The 26,811-nt window shown below is 33.5% G+C and overlaps 1 protein-coding gene across 11 annotated transcripts in view; it reads left to right on the top strand.

Moving 5' to 3' along the window:
- LOC127850980 (adhesion G-protein coupled receptor G6-like) overlaps positions 1-25,152 on the top strand; it is a 106,286-nt gene extending 81,134 nt beyond the window's left edge. For 10 of the 11 annotated variants that reach the window (XM_052384381.1, XM_052384387.1, XM_052384380.1 and 7 more), the window contains exons 2-29: positions 4,719-4,922; positions 5,302-5,373; positions 5,950-6,021; positions 7,375-7,446; positions 9,508-9,579; positions 10,137-10,306; positions 10,503-10,606; positions 10,940-11,117; positions 12,219-12,337; positions 12,681-12,739; positions 12,942-13,102; positions 13,899-14,034; positions 15,138-15,241; positions 15,703-15,934; positions 16,739-16,898; positions 17,204-17,329; positions 17,662-17,832; positions 17,997-18,134; positions 18,446-18,573; positions 18,963-18,995; positions 19,873-19,996; positions 20,365-20,509; positions 20,675-20,750; positions 21,059-21,450; positions 21,748-21,810; positions 22,787-22,864; positions 23,648-23,680; positions 24,276-25,152. In XM_052384381.1, the coding sequence (XP_052240341.1) occupies positions 4,719-4,922; positions 5,302-5,373; positions 5,950-6,021; positions 7,375-7,446; positions 9,508-9,579; positions 10,137-10,306; positions 10,503-10,606; positions 10,940-11,117; positions 12,219-12,337; positions 12,681-12,739; positions 12,942-13,102; positions 13,899-14,034; positions 15,138-15,241; positions 15,703-15,934; positions 16,739-16,898; positions 17,204-17,329; positions 17,662-17,832; positions 17,997-18,134; positions 18,446-18,573; positions 18,963-18,995; positions 19,873-19,996; positions 20,365-20,509; positions 20,675-20,750; positions 21,059-21,450; positions 21,748-21,810; positions 22,787-22,864; positions 23,648-23,680; positions 24,276-24,304 (3,451 nt within the window). In that variant the 3' untranslated portion in view covers positions 24,305-25,152. The remainder of the gene's footprint in view (positions 1-4,718; positions 4,923-5,301; positions 5,374-5,949; positions 6,022-7,374; positions 7,447-9,507; positions 9,580-10,136; positions 10,307-10,502; positions 10,607-10,939; positions 11,118-12,218; positions 12,338-12,680; positions 12,740-12,941; positions 13,103-13,898; positions 14,035-15,137; positions 15,242-15,702; positions 15,935-16,738; positions 16,899-17,203; positions 17,330-17,661; positions 17,833-17,996; positions 18,135-18,445; positions 18,574-18,962; positions 18,996-19,872; positions 19,997-20,364; positions 20,510-20,674; positions 20,751-21,058; positions 21,451-21,747; positions 21,811-22,786; positions 22,865-23,647; positions 23,681-24,275) is intronic. The other variant, XM_052384382.1, reaches the window with a different exon arrangement.
- The last annotated feature ends 1,659 nt before the right edge of the window (positions 25,153-26,811 follow it).

Here is a 26,811-nt window from a genome sequence, read left to right on the forward strand (position 1 = left end):
AATTATTTTCCTCACAATAATAATGTTTTGTTTGTTTTTATATTTGTTTCACTTATGCACAGAATAAAACTGGTATTGAACTGAATCTTATCCACTTTGCTATATTAAATAGCAAACACTTGGTAATGTACACTTTTTGTTTTTACAATTAAAATTAAATTAATTTTAAAAAATACGGAGAAGCAAGATTATTTATTTGGTGAATATGAAGAAATCAAAAACACACATCTGCAATCAATATAATAAGAATTAGAGTAATGTAGTGTTGTAGTTGGTTTTATTTTTATTAAATAATTACAGCTATTATATAAACGTAATGGCTGTAAACCTATAATGTTTGTCGAACCTGAACTGTTTAGGATTTATTGCGATCATCCGAAAACTAGCATGACAGCAAGTGTTTATGTCGACAACTTTTAATGATCCGCATTTAAGAAAAGATAAGCTTTTGATGTATTGCGACATTAATGTCCACAACAATCATGATAACGTTTTGCAATAGTTGGATTATTAAAGATCCTACTGATAATAAAACCAATGCTTTCAGCAAAGTCTGTATAGTGATATATCCATATGAGTTATGTCTTGAAATTAATGTTATGTGAATCATTGCGGACCACTCACCGAAAAATAAGCATACTGTCAACACTTTTAGCGTTTCTAGACCTAATATACTACAATTTCCACGTTTTACCGTATTTGTTTTCGTACTGTATATTTTTAACACGCGTCAAAGCCATCATTAATATGTTTTTGTATTTTTGACGAAAGACGCACACTTGTTTGTATATTGAATTCGGGGTAAACATGGCTATGTTTCCTATACATTATTGTTGATACAGGTGCCTTGCTGCATATTAGCCACTTAAAAATGTCTTGTGGCAGATATCTGCATGCCAGAATGCAATGAGTCTGGTTTCGCAACCCGTCGCGTAAAAATTGCAAGAACTCTCAGAATCTAAAAGTTTTTTCTAATTGAATTGTATATGTTTTTGTATGCAATTTTGTGTTATCAAAGGGACGCGCTCTTAACATCAGCACACTTCATCATGTCAGGACATTGAGCTCCCAAGTGTTTCTTTCTCACGTAGATTATCTTGCAGATGCACGTATGCAAACAAATTCCTTCTTCTTCGTATTGTATGAAAAACATTCCCATCATTAAGCTCAGCTCAGACGCTAGGCATTGAGTTTTCACTCAGCTTGACACCGATAATGTCGGTCTGCCAACAAAAACATCATGTTTTAGCTTTAGACAGACTCATGTTTTCTTGCTCAAATTCTGTCTTGTGTGTGACTCAAAACTTAAGAGGACATTCAGCTTTGTTGATTCCACAACGGCGGTTGTAAGAATAGATCAGATTGATCAATTATCCAAGATCATATCACAATTTAATTTGAATAAAGTGACGGACAAAATTCGAAACCCATAACACAAAAACCCATTGAGTGGCAATATGAATTTGATAATAAAGATAAGAAGGCGGAGGTTGCTCATATTTCAGTCACGATCTTTGTCATTTAATTTTCCCTTTTGTCATTGTCCTGCAAACCTATTTTTTTAACAACCATGAAAAACTGTATAATAGATGTTCATACTTATTCAAAATACAATTGCAAAATACATTCATAATGTTATATATTAATTCAGTTCAGAATTGTTAAAGAAAGGAAAAATAGCCGCTTAATATGATTTGTTCTTCATATAATTAATTTATTTTGTTTTTGTTACCGTTTAAATAGTAAAACATATTTCACTAGAAATGGCGCGGCAGAGGCCGACGCGTATCCCCACGCCGAATGTTTGACCTAGGTGCGCCCCAGGGTTGGTAATGGGGCCATGCATAGCTGAGATTGACCGTATTGTCATAAGAGAAGTTCATCATCAATTAGAAGTGAATTGGTGTAGAAATGAAGAAGTTATAGTAAAAGGCAATTTTGGGTGGGTGTGACATATGTGGGCAGGGCGCCCCAGGGTTGGTAATTGTGCCATGCATAGTTGAGATTGACCGTATTGTCATAAGAGAGGTTCAGTATCAATTTGAAGTGAATCGGTGTAGAAATGAAGAAATTATAGTAAAAGGCAATTTTGGGTGGGTGTGGTCTATGTGGGCGGGGCGCCCCAGGGTTGGTAATGGGGCCATGCATAGTTGAGATTGACTGTATTGTCATAAGAGAAGTTCAATATCAATTTGAAGTGAATCGGTGTAGAAATGAAGAAATTATAGTAAAGGCAATTTTGGGTGGGTGTGGTCTATGTGGGCGGGGCCCCAGGGTTGGTTATGGGGCCATGCATAGTTGAGATTGACCCTAATGTCATAAGAGAAGTTCAGTATCAATTTGAAGTGAATCCGTGTAGAAATGAAAAAATTATAGTAAATGGAATTTTTTGGTGGGTGTGGCCTATGTGGGCGGGCGCCCCAGGGTTGGGATTGGGGCCATGCATAGTTGAGATTGACCCTAATGTCATAACAAAAGTTCAGTATCAATTTGAAGTGAATCCGTGTAGAAATGAAAAAATTATAGTAAATGGAAATTTTTGGTGGGTGTGGCCTATGTGGGCGGGGCGCCCCAGGGTTGGGAATGGGGCCATGCATGGTTGAGATTGACCGTATTGTCATAGGTGAGGTCCAGTATCAATTTGAAGTGAATCGGTGTAGAAATAAAGAAGTAAATGTAAAATAACCTAAAAAAATGAGTGATAATTTCTGACGCGGCCCCACCCCAACCCCTATAACTTTTGACCCAGGGGTCAGATCAAAATTCCAAATAGTGCAGGGTCGCACATATGCTCATAGCTACCATGTGTGTAAATTTCAAGGTTCTAGTGCTTTTAGTGTAGGAGGAGATAGTGGCCAGGACGGACGGACAGACGGACGGACGGACGGACGGACGGACGGCGGAGATCACCACAATATCCCCACCTTTTTTTCAAAAAGCGTGGGGATAATAACGCAAATGCCTATAAAATAATACATGCAAATTCCCCTTGATAATCTTGAGATTTTAACACGATATACTGTTGTCAACCATCTGTTTTCTTATCAATGCGTTGCACTTTACGATTCCAATGATTCCCGTATCCATTTTACAAATAAACTGAATGTTTTTGGTTACGCCATATTATCAGTATAGCTAAGGCCGAACAAATATTTTTGCGTTTGTTCGGCCTTAAGTTGACGTTTACGGAAGTCCGGAAGATATATATGGCGACTTGAGAATATTACACTAGTACATAAATCGTTATTATAACAATCATAAAATATATAAAAACAATAAACATAAACATAATAGAAACATACACTCGCTCTTTGAATAGAAATATAAAATTGCTATATTTTCGACACTCCCGTCCATCAGAGGTATCAGACATGGACGTTTATTCGTTTTTAATACAATCAAACAAACTTATTTATTCACTACTTTCGTAACAGTGTTATTAAAGTAACTATCGTGAGTGACTAGTTGTTTAATTTGCTACGTAGATGGCTTAAAACAAAATTGTGATAATTAACCCATTTATGCCTAGTGGACTCTCCCATCCTTCTTCATTGGTCAATTTATTTCCAAACTTAGGGATGTCCAGTATATTTATTTCTATATTTAGAATATTTCTTACAGAAAGTTTATTAAGCAAACAGCGTAGACACTGATGAGACGCCGCATCACGCAGCGTCTCATCTGGGTCTACGCTGTTTGCCAATGCCTTATTTCTAGACGCTAGGCATAAATGGGTTAATTTCATCAACTAGCGTACGCTTAATAAACAAAAACATCCTTACCCGACTGTTAAGGACTTCATTTTCAGTTGAATGAAGTACACTTATATAATAAAGGTTTCAGTTTAATAATAATAGTAGACTAATTTTCTAATAATAACCGAAAGAAAGAAGATATAACACTAGTTATCATCTACATCTCAAATCTTGAATAGAACAATACATTTTCAATTAAGATTTACGTGTCTACAGTTAATATCACAAAGCCCGACAAATGCTTTTAATCTTCACAAGTATGTTTTGTTACAAGTTAAGCCACTTATCTTAATTGGTTCATATATATGTAGCAGGACTAGGTATTAGGAGAACGTATGCTGCCTAGCTATATGATCTAGCTTGTATAGCCATGAGGAAGTATCTGCCTTGCAACGGGGACGTCCCGGGTTCAATTCCCTTTGTGGTCAGGGATTATTCTGGCTGGGTAATATGCATATTAATGCCATACACAGCCAACTATATCGGTGAAACTTTTGCGGTTAACTAAAGGGTTATTGAAAAGTAAAGAGCGCCTTGTTGACTCTGTCTACCCAATGCACAAGGAAGGCTTATTGTGATATCTTACATTTGGATAGGTATGCAATCAAAGGTTGAAAATGTACATATGCACATATAATTATGTCTTTATAAGAATATATAGGTTTTATTGACCAAACACAACAGCATTATATCCATACGTATACAGTTGGACAACTGGCACATTTGTTTATAAATGTTTTGTTTCATAAAAACAAATAAACACACTGCTTTCTTGGTTTCTTGGAACGAACGAAAGAAGACGTAGCATAAAACAAACATTACGCGTCAACTTTACTGAACTGAAAGTGTGTAGTTTTCAATTGTGTATTCGTGATCATATAAGCTATTGTCTGGGACTTGTATATGTCATATGAGGAGGGCATTGTCCTTCAAGTTGTTGAAGAGATGTGTTGTATGTTGTAGAATCACAACTGATGCATCATCCATAATGTCAACGCAAATCCGATCCAGTGAACACTGTGTAGGCATTTTAGCTGTCCTATTTGTTAGCATGGCGATAGGCGGACAGCGTGCGGACGCCTGCACGGAATCACCTATTTATGTATTCAACTGCAGTAGTGAGCGGCATTTTGGAGTCCCTCAACTAGCCTCTTCAGCAATAGAAATGTAATTGAATATTTGTGTTATTGACTGTAATTTATCGTGTTGTTTTGACTTCGGCAACAGTTGTTTCTTTTGAAATGTATCGCGTGCTGGTATATTTGTGTTCCATTTATCTGAGTAATACTTTCAACCATACAAATACCGTTGACATGCATAACCCAAATTTTAATTTGGAGATCATTCTAATTATACATATTTATATTAAAAATGCTATATTGTTCTGAAAGAATGTATATTGTTACCAAACATCTATGTCAATTAGTAAGTTACACACGCTTTGTTTTGTAATACCTTTTCAATCACAGTACGGCCTCTCGTGAGACTTGGCAATGAATATTTCTTATCTGACACACGCATTGATGTGGTTTCGATTTTATTCCAGTGACCTGTCACTCAACTACTTAAAATCAGTTTTCAACTACTCCTTTCAAACTGTTCGGAGCCTACGCGTCCTGTAAGTAGTTCTAATTTATTCTATCACAATTAAGCAGTAACACATATACTAAAATGTTCTTACCAAAATAAGATTGTAATACCAAATGTAATTAATACAACATTCAGCATGGACTTTCTATAATATCTTTCAGTGAGTTTATACAAAGCATAATCCAACGTCGAGAAGATTAACTGCTTTCAAAATGTGCGAACATTATGCATGTTTACATTAATTAAACTCGAGGTAGAAGCCTTAATGCTATTTTGAAATATTAACGAGATATATTTAATTATGATTTTTAAGTTCTTACATTAAGTGGGATACACCAAATTCAATATTCGATAGTGGAGTACAACGGTTAATAACAGAAGCAGTAACATGCGCGGGCAAATCGAGTCGAATGTACTATGTTCATTCATAAACTCTTGTATCACCCATTTCTGGTTTTAAATGAGTAGTAATATTTTACACAGTTGCAATGCAAATTATAATACGCTTGAACGGTTTTTGGTGTAAACGATATGTAATTTGTTATTTGTATGAATTTCCAAAACCACGTATCGTTTGACAAAAATACTTACATTTTGCTTGCAGATATTTGAAAAACAACATAATCTCCAGTATAGAGCCCAACTCATTCGCTGGACTTGTACACCTACATACACTGTGAGTTGCTTTTATTATATACTACATTTTTATCGCAATGGTGTCTTTCTTTAAGGACATGTTTTTGTCACTGATAGGAGCAAATTCATCGAAGTCTTAGTTCGACACAAAAGTGTGATGTCCTGTCAAGATGTTGAAGAAAGTGTCATACATTTATAAAGAGACAGAAAACTGTATGTCCTTAACTGATATGAATTTCCATTAAACTGAATTTGATACTAAGAGGTAATCCTTACCTATTAAATTTATTGAACAGGTTAAAACTTAATAAATATCAAACAAAAAAGTATGGTTCTTGTATTCCGCACTGTAAATTATTATATAAAGACTCATTTTAATCCCTTTAATACTTTGAGAGTTATAAGCTTGAAACTTCTACTTTGTAATAGGAATATGCACATGAAAAATACAAAAGGAGAAATACAATGAAAAGAAAATTTAAGTTCTTGTACTCCAAACTTACCCAAAATATTCTCATTAGGTCTAGAAAGTTTCATTTTAATATATGAAATTTTAAAGTTATCATAGAGTGCTAAAAGACAGAGTTGTAATACTTCTATTTTTAACTTCCAAAGAATGTACTTTATTGAAGTATACATTTTAATTAGGATCGATTCAGGACGTTTCAATGTATGCTTTGCGCACTTTATTACGGTATTCGAATAAATGTTGCACAAATAATAAACAGAGGGCAGTCATTCTAAAATTAAAATGTAAAGAGTTATGGTTATTTTACACTACACTTCCTATCATTGCTCTCTATCGATATGAAAAGTTACAATAGTAAACCATACTATACTATTGTAATACTTTCGCAAGAATCATTAAAATGGATAATTATTATGTAAAAACTGACGGGAGAGGTCTGGCCATTGTACTTGATATTTTTTCAAAATGTCATCTATATTTATGTAAAGGTTCGTTTGAAAACCGTTTATGCTCCGCTCCAGAAATGGATTGTACGAACAAAATAAGCACCTGAAATACCTTTATAACTACTGACAAAAAAGTTGAAGCTATTATTCAGTTTATTTTTGAATGACCACAATGTATAATGTTTAGCACAAGTATACATGCCTCTTACATACCGAGCGAGTTATGATACATGACATCGAATAAATGGAAAAGTGCTTTTTGAGATAGTTATGGATTATTTTACACTTCACTTCCCTGCAAATAACTCTATCATTATATAAAGTGTATTAAAATTCCGTTCCGTACTTCGCACAAGGTGCGAGACCATTCTTAAGGACGGTGGGCCAATGCGATAACGATCATTATAGCTTCCTTCGATGACAAATTCATGCAAACCAGTAGTACAAACAACCTTTTAATATATGATTTTGTTTGCAGAGATTTATCAACAAACCGTCTACGAAATATCACGAACGATATTTTCAGAGAATTGCCGTCTTTGCAAGTTCTGTAAGTAGCTTTGATAAACTTGTAGCAAATTTACGTAGATTTATTATATGTATATGTCAATTTTGATTGACTTCTTTTTGACGATGCTGCTCCAGAGAAGCAGCTTGTCTAAGTTATCATAAAAAGAACAAATTCTTCACAATGGCGACCTATATAAAAGACCGAGCCAGTCCGATTGAGTAAGCAAAATTTTGTCAATCGGCATACCTCACTGATTATCATTGATAAAGGTAAAGGCAGCTTGGTTCCCGTCCTCTTTCAAATTTATCGAGAAGTTCGGGACAGGAACCAGACACGAAACTGCCAGTTTGCACTTCCAACGCTTTGTCGATGGGAAAACCCCAAATGTAATTATTTTTAGATTTGATCGAGAATGTAACCCGCCTCCAAGTTTCGCTGAATGGGTCAAGTTCCCCACGGGTACTACTTCCCCATGCCCCCAAATTTTTGTTCGTACCCAAAATCTTTCGTTTCTATTTTTTTTTCGTACCCAATTGTGTTCGTACCCAAATTTTTTCGTACCCAAATTGTTTCCGTACTCAATTTTTTTTTCGTACCCAATTTTTGTGTACCCAAATTTTTTTCATACCCACATTTTTTTTTTTACCCACATTTCTTTTTGCATAATTGTTTCGTACCCAAAACTTTCGTCCCTTTATTTTTTTCGTACCCACAATTTTTGTACCCACATACACACTTGAAGTGATGGAGATAAACTTAAATCGATGCTTTTATTTTCATCCTCTTCAAAAGCCTCGTCACACCAGTACTGTCAGTACTTTGATTATATAAATACACTAAATAGTACAAATAAATTCATAAGGAACTAGAATGCTGACTTAAAAAAAGGTTATTTCTCTATTGATTTTTTTGGTCGATATTTTTATTTGACGAAGAGCTATATATTATTGAGACGCAAATAAATATCAATATGATATTGAATTCAGTTATGTACCATCATCTTTAATACAGCGACATAATACCCATTGTAGCAAATCACGACTTAATAGACAACTTGCTCAGAACATTATTTTTCAAACTAGGTTGCTGTGGCAATATAACAACAGTTGTTAACATTATAGGATCAACATTCTTTGCTAAGTCAACATGAGTTGAGCGACTTATATACGTTTCATGTTAACAAAAGCAACGAAGCGAACATTTATTTATTTCAATTCTAGTATCAAAGATCATTTGAAAACCAGGCCGTCCGATGAAATGTCATGTTTAAAACGTCTATTAAAACCGATGCGGGTTACGCGGAGATCAAATTCCTGTGATTTTGCACTTAATAACGTATTTGATGCATACGAATAAAAAATCCAGTTTAAATAATGAGATAATGAAAGATCGTTGACAAACTTGATTTCTTTCAATAATTTCAGAAACTGATACGATACACTTTGTAAAACTGAGGTGTGTTTGATCGCATCACAAAGATTAGACGCAATAATTATGTACCCTTATATATTGTTTGACTCTCTCGTAATAATTGTAATTTTCTTATATTGAGATTCATTAAACATTATATTATTAAGACGTGAAACAATATAATTATACATTATTGTATAACTAAATGGAATTCTACGTCTTTTGATAAATATTGTCCTGTTCAAATATCCTGATATTTAATGAATTGTGTAATGCCATGATATACTCGCCATTGACAGACAAGAGTCCCATATCATTTCATGTCGTTATAAAAAATATTCTTCAACACATCCTTTCATCTTGTTCTGAATACTTTAATTATACCCTAAAATTATTGTTGTTTTCGCACAGGTTACTCTAATTGTTATATTTCATGTTATATGTAAGTTAAAAAAATAATCCTTTGTATAGAAGTATGGACGTATGTTTGGGTTAAGATTAATAATCTCTGTTAATACTTTTTTAACCGATGTCATGACCAACTCACCTCAAACAAGTAAGGTGTATACATAAATACCAATTAACAGCGAACAAAGATTTTTACATATCGAACTAGTCACCAGACATGCGTAATTGCTAATATTATCACGCATTTTATATATGATTTAAGAGTGTTTCTTTCGATTTCAGAAATCTTGCAAATAACAGTATTGTTACTATCCATCAACATTCGTTTTTCTCACTCGCCAGTCTTAAAGAACTGTAAGTTTGTTTTGTGTTATTTTGTTTGGTTTTTGCTGCAATGTGCAAAACAATAATTAAGATAGTTATTTAACACATATGAGCCTTGTTCTGAAAAAACTGGGCTTAATGCATGTTCGTCAATTGTCGTCCCAGATTAGCCTGTGCAGTCCAAACAAGCTAATCAGGGACGACACTTTCCGCCTAAACTTTATTTTCGGTACGGAGGAACTTCCTTGAAACTAAAAATACCATACAAGTGAAAAATGTCTTCCTTGTTTAGCCTGGGACGACACTTTACGCACATGCAATTTGCACAGAAAAAGACACATATGTTCATGATTCATAGTCTTCTTTTCCCTGTACATGATATAGACACATATTTACAAAAAAAACTTAGTCTTGTCTATGTACAATTCATTTTAATCGAAGAAATAAATACAGGCTTGCTTTGTTCATTTTGTTTTACGTGTTTTACTTGATCACGTATTTAAGATATTTAAACATATATCTATCTCAGCAAAAGACAGTTCTTATTTTAAATCGGTAAATTGTTAACATGCGTATACGTATTTCAGCATTTTAACCGCGAATAACTTGAACTGCCAATGTGGAGAGCAACTTATGAAAGAAAACATACAATACCGAAATTCGCAAAGCCCTTTCAAAGTCAACGTCAAAGGACCTCTTTGTTCAAACTACGATAACCAAGAGCTGTTCAATATTGATATGCACACATGTACAAGAGGTAAAAACGAACCTTATCCATTGTTTCAATGTCACGTTTATGCATATTACATTCGTGTGGTAATGTAGTAATACTTTTACAAAATGCATTATTGCTTATTTAACTGCTTATTTAAGTACATCAATTGTGAATAATTATATTTCTTTTGTAACAAAAATCGAATGGGTATTTAGTCATACAGTCGTTCACATTGTAGGAGAAAGTTATTGGGAATCCAGTGTAAATTGTTACAGCTGTGCTAATGTTCCTGGCCTTGTGACGTGTGGTACCAATGGAATTGCCAATTGTGGGAAGAATACGGTTTGTGACAGTGTGTTTTTATGAACCTATGTAACATGCAAATATAAAAAATGAGAATATATTATAGCATAGTTACATTCTGTAATACTTTGGCACGGCCTGCATTATACAACGAGTCCACAGCCTTCCTTTCATTATATTTAAGTTTTTCTTATGTTGTTTGTAAGCCACAGTTCGGACATCTTTTTATTCAGTTTATTACGTCCCTACTATTTATGATATTCCACAATTACAAACATACGAAACATATGTATATGTCAACACATAATGAATGCTACACCACCATCACATACAATTATACACTTAGTGTCAAGTTATGATTGTTAATTACAGGATGTTTGCTATTCCACAATTACTTACAACAGCAATAGACTCTGGGTCACTGCGGGTTGCATGGATTACATTGCATGTCTTGACCTCATTGCAAAGAACAACAGAACTTGCGTTCAGGGAGATACCATTTGCTCCTCCTGCTACCTTGGAAGTCTTTCAAACACAAAGGATACTGCACGTATGTCATTCGAATTTCTATTAGGCCGTTTGTAATTAATGCAAAATGATGCGTTTAAGTAGGTGATAACGATGATAATAAGACCCACACAATGAAATCGGGGGGTTCTACACACAGCATAACCGTTTCTTCCTGATATGCCTTACGCTTATATGGCAGCAGTATTATATCATGCTGTTTTCTCTATTTATGTACTTCAGAGGTAATTTAATTGAATGTTGTTTTTATTTAATTTAATCATGCTCAAAGAGTTTGTTCAATCCTTTTCTGTTGCTTACTTTACCATTTGAAAATTTCATTGTCATTAAAGAGGATTCACATTCCCTTTCACCACTTGTAATTTGACGAAGACTGCTATGATGTTAATATTTACTAACACATGCGTTAGGGATTTTTTCAGAGCTAAATTGGATTCAACCGGTTTGACTCCAAAACTTTGAACCGAGCGTTCCATGCCGTGTTTTGTGTATTCTTCTGTATTTATAAGCATAGAGTCACTTGCCTAGATAAGATGAGAAAATATCTATTAATAATGTGTCTGCAGTTGTATGATCCTCATGTATGCAATACACGATATAGACAACATGTCATGATAGATGATACATTTAGCCGCAACGGCATGTTGTAAAAAGGAAAATATGCCGACGAAAGGAAATGTGTCCGTATTTTTTGCATTTTTTTATAAACTGATCTATTGTGTGCTTTTTTTATTGTATTTGAATTACAATGAAACCATCGATATTGATTTAAGTCTGACCTATGTCTTAAGATTCAAACACATTCTGTGTTTTTATTTGCATGCTTTTTGGCGTTTTTTAAATGCAATATATACATTCTTAAGGTTATACATAATGCTTAATTTAATTATTTCACGTACTTTATTTTATTTGGAATCAAAAACACGAGTAATTCAGGATTGTAATCATTGCAATTTCCACTTGGACCGGAAATGTAACGGAAATCGGTACGGTGTAAAAAATCAGTGTCACATATTTGACATACTAAGCCATAAGCTTATGCAAATATTTAAGTTACTCTTAGGTGTCGTCATAATCTTCAAAATTTAATGATTCAACGTATTCAATTCATTTCATTTTACAGGTTATACGAACGAATTTGTCTTAAACGTTACTTTGGAGATAAGGGCAAACTTGACGGAGGCGTTGAACAATGTATATTCAAATGAATATGCCATTTTTACGAGAAATATTGAGATAGAGGTAAGTTGATAATAAAACAAAACCATACCATATGTTTTAACTGTCCTTTATGTAAGAAATATTATATGACCTCACATATATTTAACGTGACGAGTTAGTGACTTATTTTATTCCGGTCGTTATTTTGTTAACTGGATTTCATTATAAGGAAAGATTTTATACACTACATACCAAGTTGGTCATACTATACATCGTCATTGCCGACTAATTATATATTTTGATTTAAATAAAAACCGTTTAAGTATTTGTATTTAGCTTTAGCCAACAGTTTATCTGAAGTTAACAGCATTATTTAAAAGTATCACTTTTAAGAGCGTCATATGACAGAATCATATTTTTGCAGGTAAAAAACTTTTTACTTGACGAGAAAGCTGGATTTTGGGTGGAGTTTTCAAAGCTAAGGTACAGCATGTTATGGAATGTTCAGTTAAAAAAACGGGTTTCATAATAATAATAATTATTATTATTATTATTATTATTATTAATATCATTATTATTATTATTATATATTTGAACATAATTATTATCTGCTGCTTCTAGTAACATCAACTACAGGTAACATTTACTCATTACATACTCAGCCTCACATTTGTTTATGTTTCAGTACACCCCAAGTAACTGTTCATTTGAATATTCATTGTACCACTATTTGGTACATAACAACAGATACTGTTATCAAAGCCTTATTTGCAAAACTTCCCCAGATAATACTCAATGGATTGAAAGTAGCAAAAGTGAATATCGCATATTCCTCGGATAAATCAGGTATGCATCCTTTGGTTGAACGGTTTTTGTGGAAATAAATGAAGTTGATATATTCATGCTTAATAATTATATTGCCAAACACAAATGTATTTCTTTTATTATAATTTATCTTAAAGGGGCCTTTTCACAGATTTTGGCATGTATTGAAGTTTGTCATTAAATGCTTTATATTGACAAATGTTTACATCGGATCTAAAACGCTCAAGTAAAACAACAAGAATAAAATTTAAAAAAAATGAAAAAAGTAACCCTCAACTGTGCTCGAACCACTGATCCCTGGAGTCCTTGGGTAAAAGCCTACCGCGTAGACCACTCGGCCATCCGTGCTCATACAATTAGGGATGTATTGTATACTTTATATAAGCAATCCTCGCAGTTTCACAAAATATAACGACAACAACAGAACACTCCAAATTATTCAATCGTTTCGCGTTGCAGCGCTTTATAATGTTCAGGTTTTTAAATCGTCAAAAGATGCGTATCATGGATAAGTAAGAGCATGGTAACTGTTCAGTATGACAGTTTCCTCACAAATATCATAGCGTCAACGAAAATTTACGAATCTGAAGCCTTTTTTAAAATAAATTTTGTCAATTTACCAAAACGTGTAAAGGCCCCTTTAATGGCGTCAATCAAGCACGATTATGTGGTTCTATTGTGTGTACGCCAAGACGGTTATTTCAAGTATTAATTGATTAGACGATTAAATGATACTTTTACCGCTTGACGTTCGATGTTTTGCTTTAAGGACATTCCATGATGAGTTTCAACGAATGCCATCAACTTTTTCTTTCAGACTTTTGTCCGCCGGTTGTTGAGAAGACTGTAGATCGTGGAACATTTAACTGGCCCCTAACGCAGGTGTCAACATCGGCCACCATAAAATGCCCGTTCCAGTTCAATGGCTCTTTAAGCACTGCTACGAAGTTTTGGTAAATATATGTTTGTTATTTGTGGATGTATTTACATCCTCGTGCGTTTGTTCCGCAAGATTTTCATTTGCGTAAGGTACTTATTTGAAGCAATGTAATTTATGCGCCCAGAAAATTATTCACATATTTCATAAAATAAACCATGCAAATAAAATTGTGTATGCTGTTAACTTATTTATATTATTGTAATGCCGGTCATTCACGTGACCTTCAATTAATGAACGCTCAATGCATAAAACATTTTTAAATCTAATTCATATCGTAATCGTTAGATATCTTCGGTATTATAACCTTAACATTTCACTTCCGTTTTCTAGTATTGCCTTACCAGTCCTTATTGGTTAAAGGTACATAGGTCATAAGGGAATTCGGCCATTTTAATAAAGTTTTCTGGTGTCGTTATTCGGACTTCTGTGTCAATGCCGTCATAAATGAAGGCGAATCTAGACATACAGATTTGCGATAGATCATTGTAAATTATAATGAAGATTTGATTACAATACGAAGAAATAGTACACAATTATCTGAAACAATATCAATATACTTATAAATTATTTTTCATAACTTTACATTTCATAAATAAATAATAAACTACGATGTATAGTATCAACTGTAAGATTCGAACCCTAGTACCTTTGTTAGAAAATAAAGTGCTTTATAGCCATCGGCTTGGTCATAAGCAGTAGCCCATGTGTACGTTACTTAAGTTCTAGAATGCTTCATGTCCTAAAAAAGAAAAATAACTTTAAACGGTGAAAAAAGACACAACAAATATTATCATGTTTAGTTAATTTAGTGTCAGCAGTGTTTTCTATGGAAAAAAGTATATAACACACGTGTAGCCGCGTGTGAGACGTTGCATTTTTGAGTCAGTCGGACACAAAGAAATATGCAGCATATTACTACTTTTCTCGTTGAAAACGAATAAAATTGAGAGCATTTTATAAATGCCATTTAATACATTACGACTGGAGCCATTTGACATTACAGTTTGTGTGATTTGGTGCTGTAGTGGAAACGATTATAATTGTGTTTATTAAACCAAAAAGAAAGGTAATCGGAATGCAAAGAAACTTGGCGTGAATATTTTAAAAATATTTCAGTCAATCTGGCAAAGAGTGGACGAATTCATCGATTGCTCTCTGTCCGCTTGAAGATGAGCAATCACGTGATCTTCAACAGCTTTCTCAAACATCAATAACTGAGGGTAAAGCTTATGAAACACTTATTTTCACAGAAACAAATGCATTATATAAATGATGTCCTAAATTGATCATAATCGTTGAATTTCTTAGTGAGATTAAGCCAGTAATTAACATGCAGATAGTAAATCATTATCTCATTTCGTTTTAATGTGGTATAACATTTGTGTGCACATAAAATATCATCAAATTCAATTATATCTTCTTGAAATGTTTATGCATACTATGGAACAAGACACTTATAATATAAGTATATTATTTGGTTGTTTAATTGAATCGTTCAATACATTCTTGATGAGTGTAATACGTACATTTTTGATGTTATAAAAAACGGCGCTTATTATATCGTCAAAGACATATGACAAGCGAAGCATTGTGCTTTTCTTCTTCCAAACAATGATGCATTTTGAATGTTTGTATGCGAAATTTGTGTGTCATTCTGTTCAATAGTATGAGTGTTTTGTAGAAAACGTTGGCGACGTTTCATCTGTTTTGTCCACGATTACCAGCAGATGGGACTCATTTACGTCGACGGACATAGTGATGGCTGTTGAAACAGTGGATAAAATATTGAACACAGACACGTCAAGCACGAACGACGGTGTCATTGGCAATACAGTGGATACTATCAACAATTTGCTTAATGTCGGAGATGATGTTTTAGTTAAGTCCGAGGCATCTTCTCAATCGTCAACCAGGTAGGTATTACACCTTTTAATAAGCATTCATTATTTTAATCGCCTTATGTTTTTCTTAAATTTAATGCTATGTCAAATAATCGGAGCGTCGTATGATTTTTATTCTCTAATGATAATCCTTAAAGTAACATAAATACTCAAATAATGACAATCCTTAAAGTAACACGAATTCTCAAAATCAACTTATATTTCGCAAAATATTTCGTAAAAAAAGTAATCCCGTAAAAATCACTGTTCCTTATAGCATTAGCCAAAAGTTCAACGCTAGATGTGGTATGGTGACATAGATTTAACGAGATAAAAAATGCTCGTTTTTATTTGTTGTGCGACAATATGTTCCATTTTAATTTTCCTGCCACGATTTCTTAACATTTACGAGCGAACGCGAAACTGACTTCGGGCAACGTCGGAAGAACGACGTATTCATGTGAAGCCAATCTCGCATTCACGCGTGAATGTTCGAATATTGTAGCCAAAAATTCACATTGATTATATTGTGACAAAAAATTAAAAATAAACGAACATTTTGTATCGCGTTAAATCTGTGTTACCAGACCACATATAGCGTTGAAACTTTGGCTATTGCTATAAAGAACATTGATTGTATATGTATTAACTTTATTTTTTGAAATATGGTTTTAAATATTAGTTGATTTTGAGTGTTAATGGGCTTTTAATTATCATTTTTATAAGATTTTAAGGTGGCACCTTAAACGAACAATAAGAACATGGATCAACTTTTTTATTGAATAGAATTCAACAGCGACGAAAAATGAGTACACATGTTAAATGTCTTTTTTATAGATTAATTCGAGCCGTCGATAAACTTTTAAGCCGTATTGAAAAGGACTTTACTGCAGTAAAATCAAACCTTGCTGGATTTGTATCAGCCGGCAGTACTGGCGCATTCAGTGGTTACACGCTGTCATTTAATGATGGCATAAAGGACCTTACAAAGTCAGGGGTGAGATTGATTTTCATGATCCTGAACTATTTTTAAATTATTTAATGAACCATTTTTATCTCAAAGCAAACCAATGGGTTAGTCACAATTTTATGAATGTAACTTGAATACTTTGACTTCCATTGAGTGAAACCTTCGCTGATTTAATGTTATTGTTATATTATCGTTTTATTAAGCGCAACGTTTAAGGGATATAATCGTCTGTAATCATACGCAAAATTTGAAATAAAAATGCAAGAAGTTCATATACGTTTATTAAACATGCACCATATAACCAGACATATGCTCACGCTTATATTTTACAGATCGACGTTTCAAAATCGGCCGTAGATATAGGAGCAGGAATGTCCGGTATTGTGCTGCCAAAGACAATGTTGAATATTGCTGCAAAAGTTACACTGAATATCTATAGTGATCCGAAATTGTTTAAGGTAATCAGTTGGAAACATAGTACTATTAATCATAAAAGCAACCTGTACATAAACGAAATTTTATCTAAACATTCTCATCCACGACTATAAGAAAAGTAATGTCGGTTATATTGACCCTACATTATTATATATATATATAATATATCGAGCTTACAGAGGTTGAGACCGAAACTCAATTCGTATTTAAATTTTTGTTGTTGATAGAACAGAAATTTACGTTGATGACATCCATTAAAAATAATAAAACCAATTTTAAGGGTGAAAAAGGCTAATACTGATTAATTTTATCTTTCATTATATATATAATGAATCATGAACATGGCTTTTTTCAGTCCATAAGTAATCAAACAAAAACCGAGCCATCCTCTAATGCAATTTCGGACACCAATACCTATACGGGAGTGGAGCGCAAGATAAACAGCAAAGTTATTGCAGCCAGCGTACCAGAAAGGGTGATCACAAATTTAAGGGAACCAGTAAAAATTAGATTAAACCATGAAAAGGTAAGATTGTTACAAAGATAGATAGAGAAGTTAATGCGTTGCACACATTCTGGAATTGTATAAGTATTCCATTAGGTTGATGATGAGCACACTTGTACATTCGTTTCATGTTTTTATTTCCGAAATGAAAGGAAAATATTCGATATGTTCAATTCGTTTTTCAGAAAGGCAAGAACGTGTCATGCGTGTTCTGGTCTCTGACAACATCAGAATGGCGTTCAGATGGATGTTCTGTCTATACAACAAATGAGGTCTACACGGAATGTCACTGTGATCACCTGACAAATTTTGCACTGCTAATGGTGAGTTTACACAGAATGATGTATTTGTTAATCAAGACGATGGATCTTAATGGATAAAATTAATCACACAAACATATAACCGTTTTTGTTTAAATAATATAATCTTCGAAATATGCTATAGAATAGTATAATAAATGAGTTTAGGGTGCCATAATGTTATTAAATTTGAACAGTTACTCGTAGTAACTTAAGTTGTACTAACTAGAACGATGCAAAAATGTTCTCTTTCATGATTTACAGTAATGATTTTTGTAGTAAACAACATTCCGTGTTTTTTATATTACATCATACGTACACTGTTTTTCTAAAAGGACGTTTACGACGTTGGTGGAGAACTAAGCGAATCCAACAAACTAGCCCTGCGTATTATTTCCATTGTGGGCTGCGGGCTGTCATTGGCTGGAGCATTGCTGACGCTTATAATATATGCAATATTCAGGTAGGTAGTCCAATGTTTATGATGTTCGAATCAATTTTACCATAATTAATATATCAAATACCAATCAACCACTTTAATCGATATATCTATCCTAAGATTTTTTTTTCCGTTTACAACAATATAATGCAGAAACAAATGAACGCACTAAGAAACACACTAAATTAATGCCAATATAAAACACAGTCTAACAGATCAAATTTGAGTCGAATTTATTAAAAATTCCATATTGAAAAGAATGAATCCCATTATCGTTTTTAAATGGGTGTAATTGATCATTCATACACACAGTAACATAAGGAATATACATTTAATTTCATAAAATCAGTTAGAATACAAAATAAATTGCTTCACTAATTGTATGTGTATTTATTATGTTCTTTTGAAAACAGCAGTTCCAGGCATATTCCAGTTACTTCCAGCACGTTAGTATAGTCTTAAGCACATATATATAATTATATTGATATACCGTTTTGCTAGATTGTTACGTTCTGTAACTGGTCTTAAGCACCTGCACTTGCACTCTTCCAACAATTATTGTTGCGTTTTAATGTTCCGAATCTATAACGGAATGTTCCCTTTGTTGTGATGGTTTATTCATTTAAATGTTACTGTGCAGCTCAATAAATAAAAGCATATAAGTATATTAGCTCTGTTACATCAAATATACATATTCGAGATAACTTTCGAAATAAATTACGGCTTGTACAAATGCATACAAGTCTTAAAAATAGTTTATTATCATACTGAAACCCTTAAATACAACTATACGAAGATAATTTAAATTCATAAATGGCTCTTGAGAGCATTACAAAGTGTAGTGTGAGTTAACAAACGGCTTTTATAATTAATTTCACACAATAATGAATAATTTAATATTAGCAAGCGCTTGTTTTGCGATGTATTATAAGCAAAAATGGTAGTTCACAAACAAAGAAAAAAAGGGACTTATACATCTCGATCATGTCAGTTTCCAAAAAAGAAATATTACATGGATACATGTTATGCACAATCAATCTATTATATATATTGATACTCTTGTGATATTGAGTGTCTTTAGCAGACACACGGCTAGCATGTTACCACCATTTTTGTTAACTTTAAGCAACCTTATCTCTGCATTACCTCCTCTTATAAATATTAGTTCCATTTCAAATTCATAAAACAAATGTTCGAAGTATTGTTACGACAGAGAATCGTTTAAAATAAAATTCAACTTGATTAAAAGATGACCTCATAACTGAACAGTCTTCCTTTTAATCCTGTCTAATTTTTATTGTAGCTATTACTCAATTTTTTCAGACGGCTACGAAGGGACAACCCTTCGAAGATTCTAATGCAGTTGTGTGCTGCGATAGCCGCGGTGAATCTCGTGTTTCTAGTTGGGGCTCAAGAATATTCGGCAAATAATATTGGTGGCTGCAAGGTAAACAAAAAATGAGGCCTATGGTAAATTTTATTTCAATAAGACAGATTACCGGGGCACTAATAGCCGTTGCTGAATGATAATAGAAACACAAACTGTCTTCAGAAGAGAGAAATCTTGTTGTTGGTTAAAACACATTAATTTAATACAATTTATATGTTCCTTAATATGTTTCCAATGTGATCGAACATAATACAACTTCACCATCGCAACGGCCGATTGTGAAAAGAATGTCCTTAAATTGCTAATGGTACATATTGCACGTTATATAGTTGACTCGAGTTCAGAGGTCCAATGCATAAAACATCATCACCATAGTTAATGGTATTTGATGGCTTTATTTTGACTTAAAAATAAATCTTTCCCAGACAGTGGCGGTTCTGCTGCACTACTTCCTGCTCGTCATCATGTGTTGGATGCTTGTGGAGGCGTTCTATATGTACCAGTCGCTCGTGAAAGTCTTCGATACATACATTGCACGTTTCCAGCTCAAAGCTGCAGTCTTTTCTTGGGGTACTTTGTATTTTTTAGTTCAGTAAACTTTTGACAAAGTCATTATCAAGTAAACAATACAATTTGACGTTAAAGATACAAACAGCGACACTATGTTAATATAATTTTAATCATTCGCAAATGTATTGTTGAATTATTATTTGCTTACTTTTTAATTGGTTGTAGGTACACCATTGATTATAGTGGTCGCAACATTGGCTGTAAACAAAACCGATAATTATGGTTACCGGCCTGGAGGCATGTAAGTTTATAGTTAAAGTCTTTTGTAATGAATTTAATCGTTATCAACACAAATCGTATTCGAGCATATCTTGTTACAGGTTAAAAAGCATCATAATCAAATATACCATGCATACATTCTGAGCGAAATCCTTCTTCAGGGAATATCATCATATTCAATTCCTTCGTAAATAGTTTCCGGTATAGTTAATCATACTAAAGATTTATATAATTTATGAATGCTTTATATTTTGCGTACGCAGATACTAGTAAAGCATTATAATTGCCAGCTATAAGGTACTGTTAAAACATGTTTGTTTTATTTTTCAGATGTTGGTTGGAACGTATCCCTTTCTATGCGGCATTCCTTGCTCCAGTATGCTTAGTGTTTGTGCTTAATGTCATCACATATGTTCTCGTGATGAAGCAAATATTCAGAAGAAGTTCTAGTAAACTTACAAAAACAGAGCACAGTAAGACAGGTGCTCGTCTTCGTGGGGCAGCAAGTTTGTTGGTGCTTCTTGGACTGACCTGGTCCTTTGCTATTCTAGCTATTGGCGACGCTGGAATAGCATTTCTGTACCTGTTTGTCATTTGCAACTCACTACAAGGGTTCTTCATTTTTATGTTCTTTTGCATACTAAAAGAAGATGTTCGAAAAGCTATCAAGAGCGTTTTGCCATGTTTGAAGTCGCCTTACCAGACAACCTCAAGCACAAATGGTAATGACCATGTTTCAGGTAAATTCTTTCTCGTCTCTAGGCAACAAGTTACCAAGTAAACCCACCACAGTAATATAATCGTGTAATTTGGCAGAAATAAGATGATACGAATAGGCGCTTTAACGACAAAATTGTATAATTTGCAGAGGTAATATGACGTAAACATGTTACATTGTGAATTTAATAGATAGTATTTATGGCCTTAGCGTCAGCGATTACGTCGTTATGTTTCTAGCGTATTGCTTATTATGACTGTAATCTAATGATAAACCGATGATAATTTGTAATTTCTTACAGACTCGAGTGGCACAAGCATGGCACAGACTACATCGTCCAACGCAACGGCAACAAATCAGAGCGGTATGAAAAATCTCTATTTCTTTATTGTTATATGTCCATGTATATTTAGTTTCAATTCTTTTCTCAGAACACCAGAACTTTAACATAAAAACGGAAGTTAAAGAATTTTAAATAATTCTTGTTCATTTGGAATGAGGTTTCAAAGTAAATATCCAAATAACTTATTTTCAAAGTAAACCGATTTTTTTATTATTTTCTTATGGATCAATGTTTAATGAATCGGATAGCAAAGTGTTAAGCAAAAAGGCATCTTCATCAAAATGTTTTTGTCTGTAATATTTAAGGTTGATTGAATGTCCGATCTCAAACTGAATTTCAAAACATTTATATGAACACAAACAAAAAATTGTCGAGATAGGAGTACACAGAGAACAAAGCTAGTACAATTTCTCATTATTGGCAATACAAAGATGATACAATAGAAGAAAATGTATTTTCTTGTTTTGTGTCTTAAATTCACCAAATGTACAGATTGATATGAACATTAAGCCAAAGTGAAATAGGCTTAAACCATAATCTTTGTTAATAGTTTTGATTGGCATGAACACCATGACCATTTTAATCTTTCGTGCGCAATTTGTAGGTAATTTCAGTCAGCTGTATGAGCTGCCGTCTGTAATCGATTCTTTTTAGGCTACTGGAAATCATTGCCCCTGTGTTTGAATTCCTTTAAAACTACTAGCAATTGCGGATCGAAAACTGTGACTTAAGTTTTGACTTTAAGAGATTTATTTTCTAAATACAGTTGTATACTGAGGTCATGTTTTCGCATGAGCAGCGGGTATCTCAGATAAAGTACATGTAAGACAATGAAACTATAGACACATCTTCAGGAAATCCATGTTACTATCCGTCAGTATATCATATTAGGAAAATGATCAATACAGGGAAATGTAACATCGGGATACTTACTGCTCTGCATTTGTTTGTATCGGAATCATGTTTGTTGATATATTGTCTGTAATCCCAAAAATAGAACGCACCTCTGCCAACGCCCAGAACCAACAAGAGAAGAAAAAGCCGAAATACGAAGTTGATACATCCAAAACTACAGGTAAAAAACCCTTGAGGCATGGGGCATGAGTTTATGTTTGCTAAAATAAGAGATTATAAGTTTGATTTGTTGCAAAAGTGATTCGCAGAAAGCAAAGTATCCGTGATTGCAAAGCGGATTGGTGTTTTAAAAAAGCTGCACTATCAAAAGCAACAGCATAAACATGTTGTAAAATACTGGTTTATTTATGCCATTTACAGCATCATTGTATTCGTAAGATATAATAAAAATGTTAATATCTATTGTATTTTTATTTGTTTTGTTACCTGCATGTCTTGAGAAAGTATCGCTTATGCTATGTTAGAATAATATAATAGGTTTTATTCCTGAATGAATGCTATTGCTTTTAATAAATTTTATATGGTAAGCAATGTCTTCAACAGCAAGTAACTTTCCATTTCTAAACTTTGCAAAGAAATGAACCGTACACGAATGCGTGTAAAAAGCATGTTTATGTTTTTTAATTTGAGATAGTATGTTCTTATTCAATGCAACTGTGGGCATCAGACACAATTATTTGAAGTGAAACTTAAAATGTATAAAAACAAAGTCAAAACTGTTTTGACTAATAAAAACACAAATTAAAGAATTGGTGTTTTCAAATAAGCGCAATTCAATGTTAAGTATAGAAAAATGCAGTTGGAAATTCAACTTACTTCATCTTGCTAATTATATGGCTTTCAGAAAATCCTTGGTTGTCGGCTATTTAAGCATGAATTATTTCAGTTTATTGCTTTATGGTTTCGTTAATATAGGCGTTTGCTGTTTGGTTTAATTTTGCAGCATTTAGAGGCAATTGGCAGGTGGAAATATCAGGTGTGTATGCATGCACGTGGCTTTAACATAAATATCTTTTAATGCAATATACAATAGTGCTTCCTATAGCTAAACAATTATTTTTATACCCTATGCATATTGAATGAGCTAGATATCTTGATCATATAAGTATGTTATGTATCAGTTGTTCATTAGAGCACCATGTACGTTTGTGATAAATGTACTGTATTAAAAACAATATTGTAGTTTGCTTGTGGTTTATTTAATCAGCAATGTCCAATGCACATGTTATAATATAGGTAGTTTTTAAAGATAGATGGATATCTCACTCTCGTAGTATTTTATCAGGATATGTCTTATTTATTAGTGTGTTAAATTATGAAAGGAAAAGCGCCACGCGCGTTCGCACACCATATTTGCAATAATTAAACTTTGTTTATAATAATATTTGTTTATACCATTAATAACCAAACTACATATACAAGCTAAATAAACTTAACATAAGAAAATGACTGGATTGATGTGTATTTTTTTTTAAATAAATTTTTCCTGATAAATTCATTTGTTTGATATGCATTTTCCAATCATGTTGTAATAACCGTTTCTCTAAATTTTGTTTTTTGAAACATTTCAGATAAACCAAACAATAGTTCATCTGCCTAGCCATGACTTCAGATCTAGTTTTAATGAAACTACATGTACAAATATTTGTGTTAAACGGATGCCACCTGAACTATCGGAAGATGAAAGCTATACCTAGACCTAACCCTTGTCAACTTGTAAAAGCTTATTGATTGTGTATACAACAGGTGTATTGCAACGCATAAGTCAAATGTATCGAGATTATAAGCAATAGTAAAATTCTGATGACAGAATGAGCGGACTTGTTTGCCCGTAACTTCAATATAAGTATATTGCGCAAATGTGTCTACTTTTGTGAAATGGTGGTGTACAATTGATCACCCATCGGCTTTATAAATACATGACTTTAAAAGTGTGATAAAACAATTGTGCATCGCTGCCAACTTGGAAGCTGAACGCGTACGCAGCCTTATACAGACCATTTCAGTCGATTCATTGTTGGGTGTACGTAAACTCAAGCAGACAGGAACGCGTTCAATAAATGGATTTATTTACGCTAAAGAAGATATGATAACCATGTTAAGCGACAGACAGTGTTATATATTTCTTAGCGTTTAAAGTTCCTTTAAGCTCCTTCAAACACTCAGGATCGATGTTGATGACATTATTGTTAAGCATACAACGACCGGAATCTCTTGAACAAAACAGTGACATTATTCTGAGATTCTTTTAAATGCCGACATCGTTGCTAGGTACCGTTAGCGCACCCAGTATCAAGAATACGATTCGACAGTGCTATTATGGTATGCATGGTTATAATTGTCTGCAGGAGTGATGATCTGGTATGGGTGTTTAAGGCCTAACGCATGTGTAAATATGAAATAATATCTTGAATTGTATTGTAATAAATTGAGCCTTTGAACTGAAAACCTTGTTTTTCCACTGCATATTTTAAACTTACAACCTAAACGCTTTTATAATGTTTATTTTTTAAGTTTAAAGGTCCAAGAATGTTCGAAAACAGACGCTATACTTGACGATTGCATTTTTACATAGTTCATAACTACCTAAGAGACGAGTACATTTTGTAGAGCATTATCATCATGATCATCATGATTATCATGATCATCGTCATGATCATCCTCATGATCCTCATCCTCATTATCATCATCATGATCCTCATCCTCCTCCTCCTCATCATCATCGTCGTCGTCGTCGTCGTTGCCGTCGTCTTCATCATCTCCACCATCATCATCATCGCTATCGCCATCGTGATCATCATCATCATCATCTCATCACAATCGTCATCGTCGTCGTCATCATCATCATCATCATCATCATCACGAAATACATTTTTGCATTACCTCACAATTTGAATCATTGTCATTATCATCAGCAGATTCACCAACCTCATCATCATATCAATTCCAGCATTATTTATACTTTTGGCATAATCATCACCAATACTATCAGCAGATGCAAATCGTCATAATAATTACTATTTCATCATCATCATCATCATCATCATCATCATCATCATCATCATCATCATCATCATCATCATCATCATCATCATAATCATCATCATCATCATCATCATCATCATCAGCAGCAGCAGCATCATCATCATCATCATCATCATCATCATCATCATCATCATCATCATCATCATCATCATCATCATCATCATCATCATCATCATCATCAACATCATCATCATCATCATCATCATCATCATCATCATCATCATCATCATCATCATCGTATTCATCATCATCATCATCGCAATCATTATCATAATCATGATCACCAATATTTATATTTTTAAATGTTATTAAAATCTTCCACAAATATATTCGATCCACACAAAACTATATTAGTTTAAACTGCAGGGAAATTAATAACATAAACATTATTTTCTTAACTCAGCAGTTTGGAAAAATACCATGTACAAAGTCAGAAAGACTATAACACATTGTGAAGTTTGTCTTGCGACAGTCAAAATGCAAATTGGAGCGTAGTCAATAATTTGAAATCTCTAACATATTTTAAGTGCTCACTTAAATACTTGTTAATTGCTTATCTCTCGTTCTGACTAGACAATACATGTATGGCACCACATAACAAAGTCGGGTTCACACCGAACAAGGGACCGAATCTAACAACAGATGCATACACGACAAGGGGCGTACCCACTTATATGATAGAGAGATATAGAGACATATGAACCACAGAGTAACATTACCTATCTAACAACAGATTCCGTCCCGTCTTGAAAAGGCATCCATAAATTTAAACTTGTAATTAACAATCCACAGGAGAAGAAATATTTTTGGGATTTCATCGAACACAATTTTATAGAAAGAACGAAGATAAACACCAACTTGGTAAACAAAAGTAAACTGTGCCTTAGTCCTTCAGCCAAGTACCCAAAATTGAGATGAGGTGTACCAGTAAGGGGGGGGGGGCAAGACTACACCTATATATCTTGGAAGATTCAAGCCGGTAGCATATACAAATGGTTGACAACAGTCTGGTACTGGCATCTTTTGATATTTTTTTCTCCTTAGAAGATGGGGCTTCAATAA

The sequence above is a fragment of the Dreissena polymorpha genome, chromosome 11, assembly GCF_020536995.1.
Source record: "Dreissena polymorpha isolate Duluth1 chromosome 11, UMN_Dpol_1.0, whole genome shotgun sequence".
Taxonomy (NCBI): Eukaryota; Metazoa; Mollusca; class Bivalvia; order Myida; family Dreissenidae; genus Dreissena; species Dreissena polymorpha.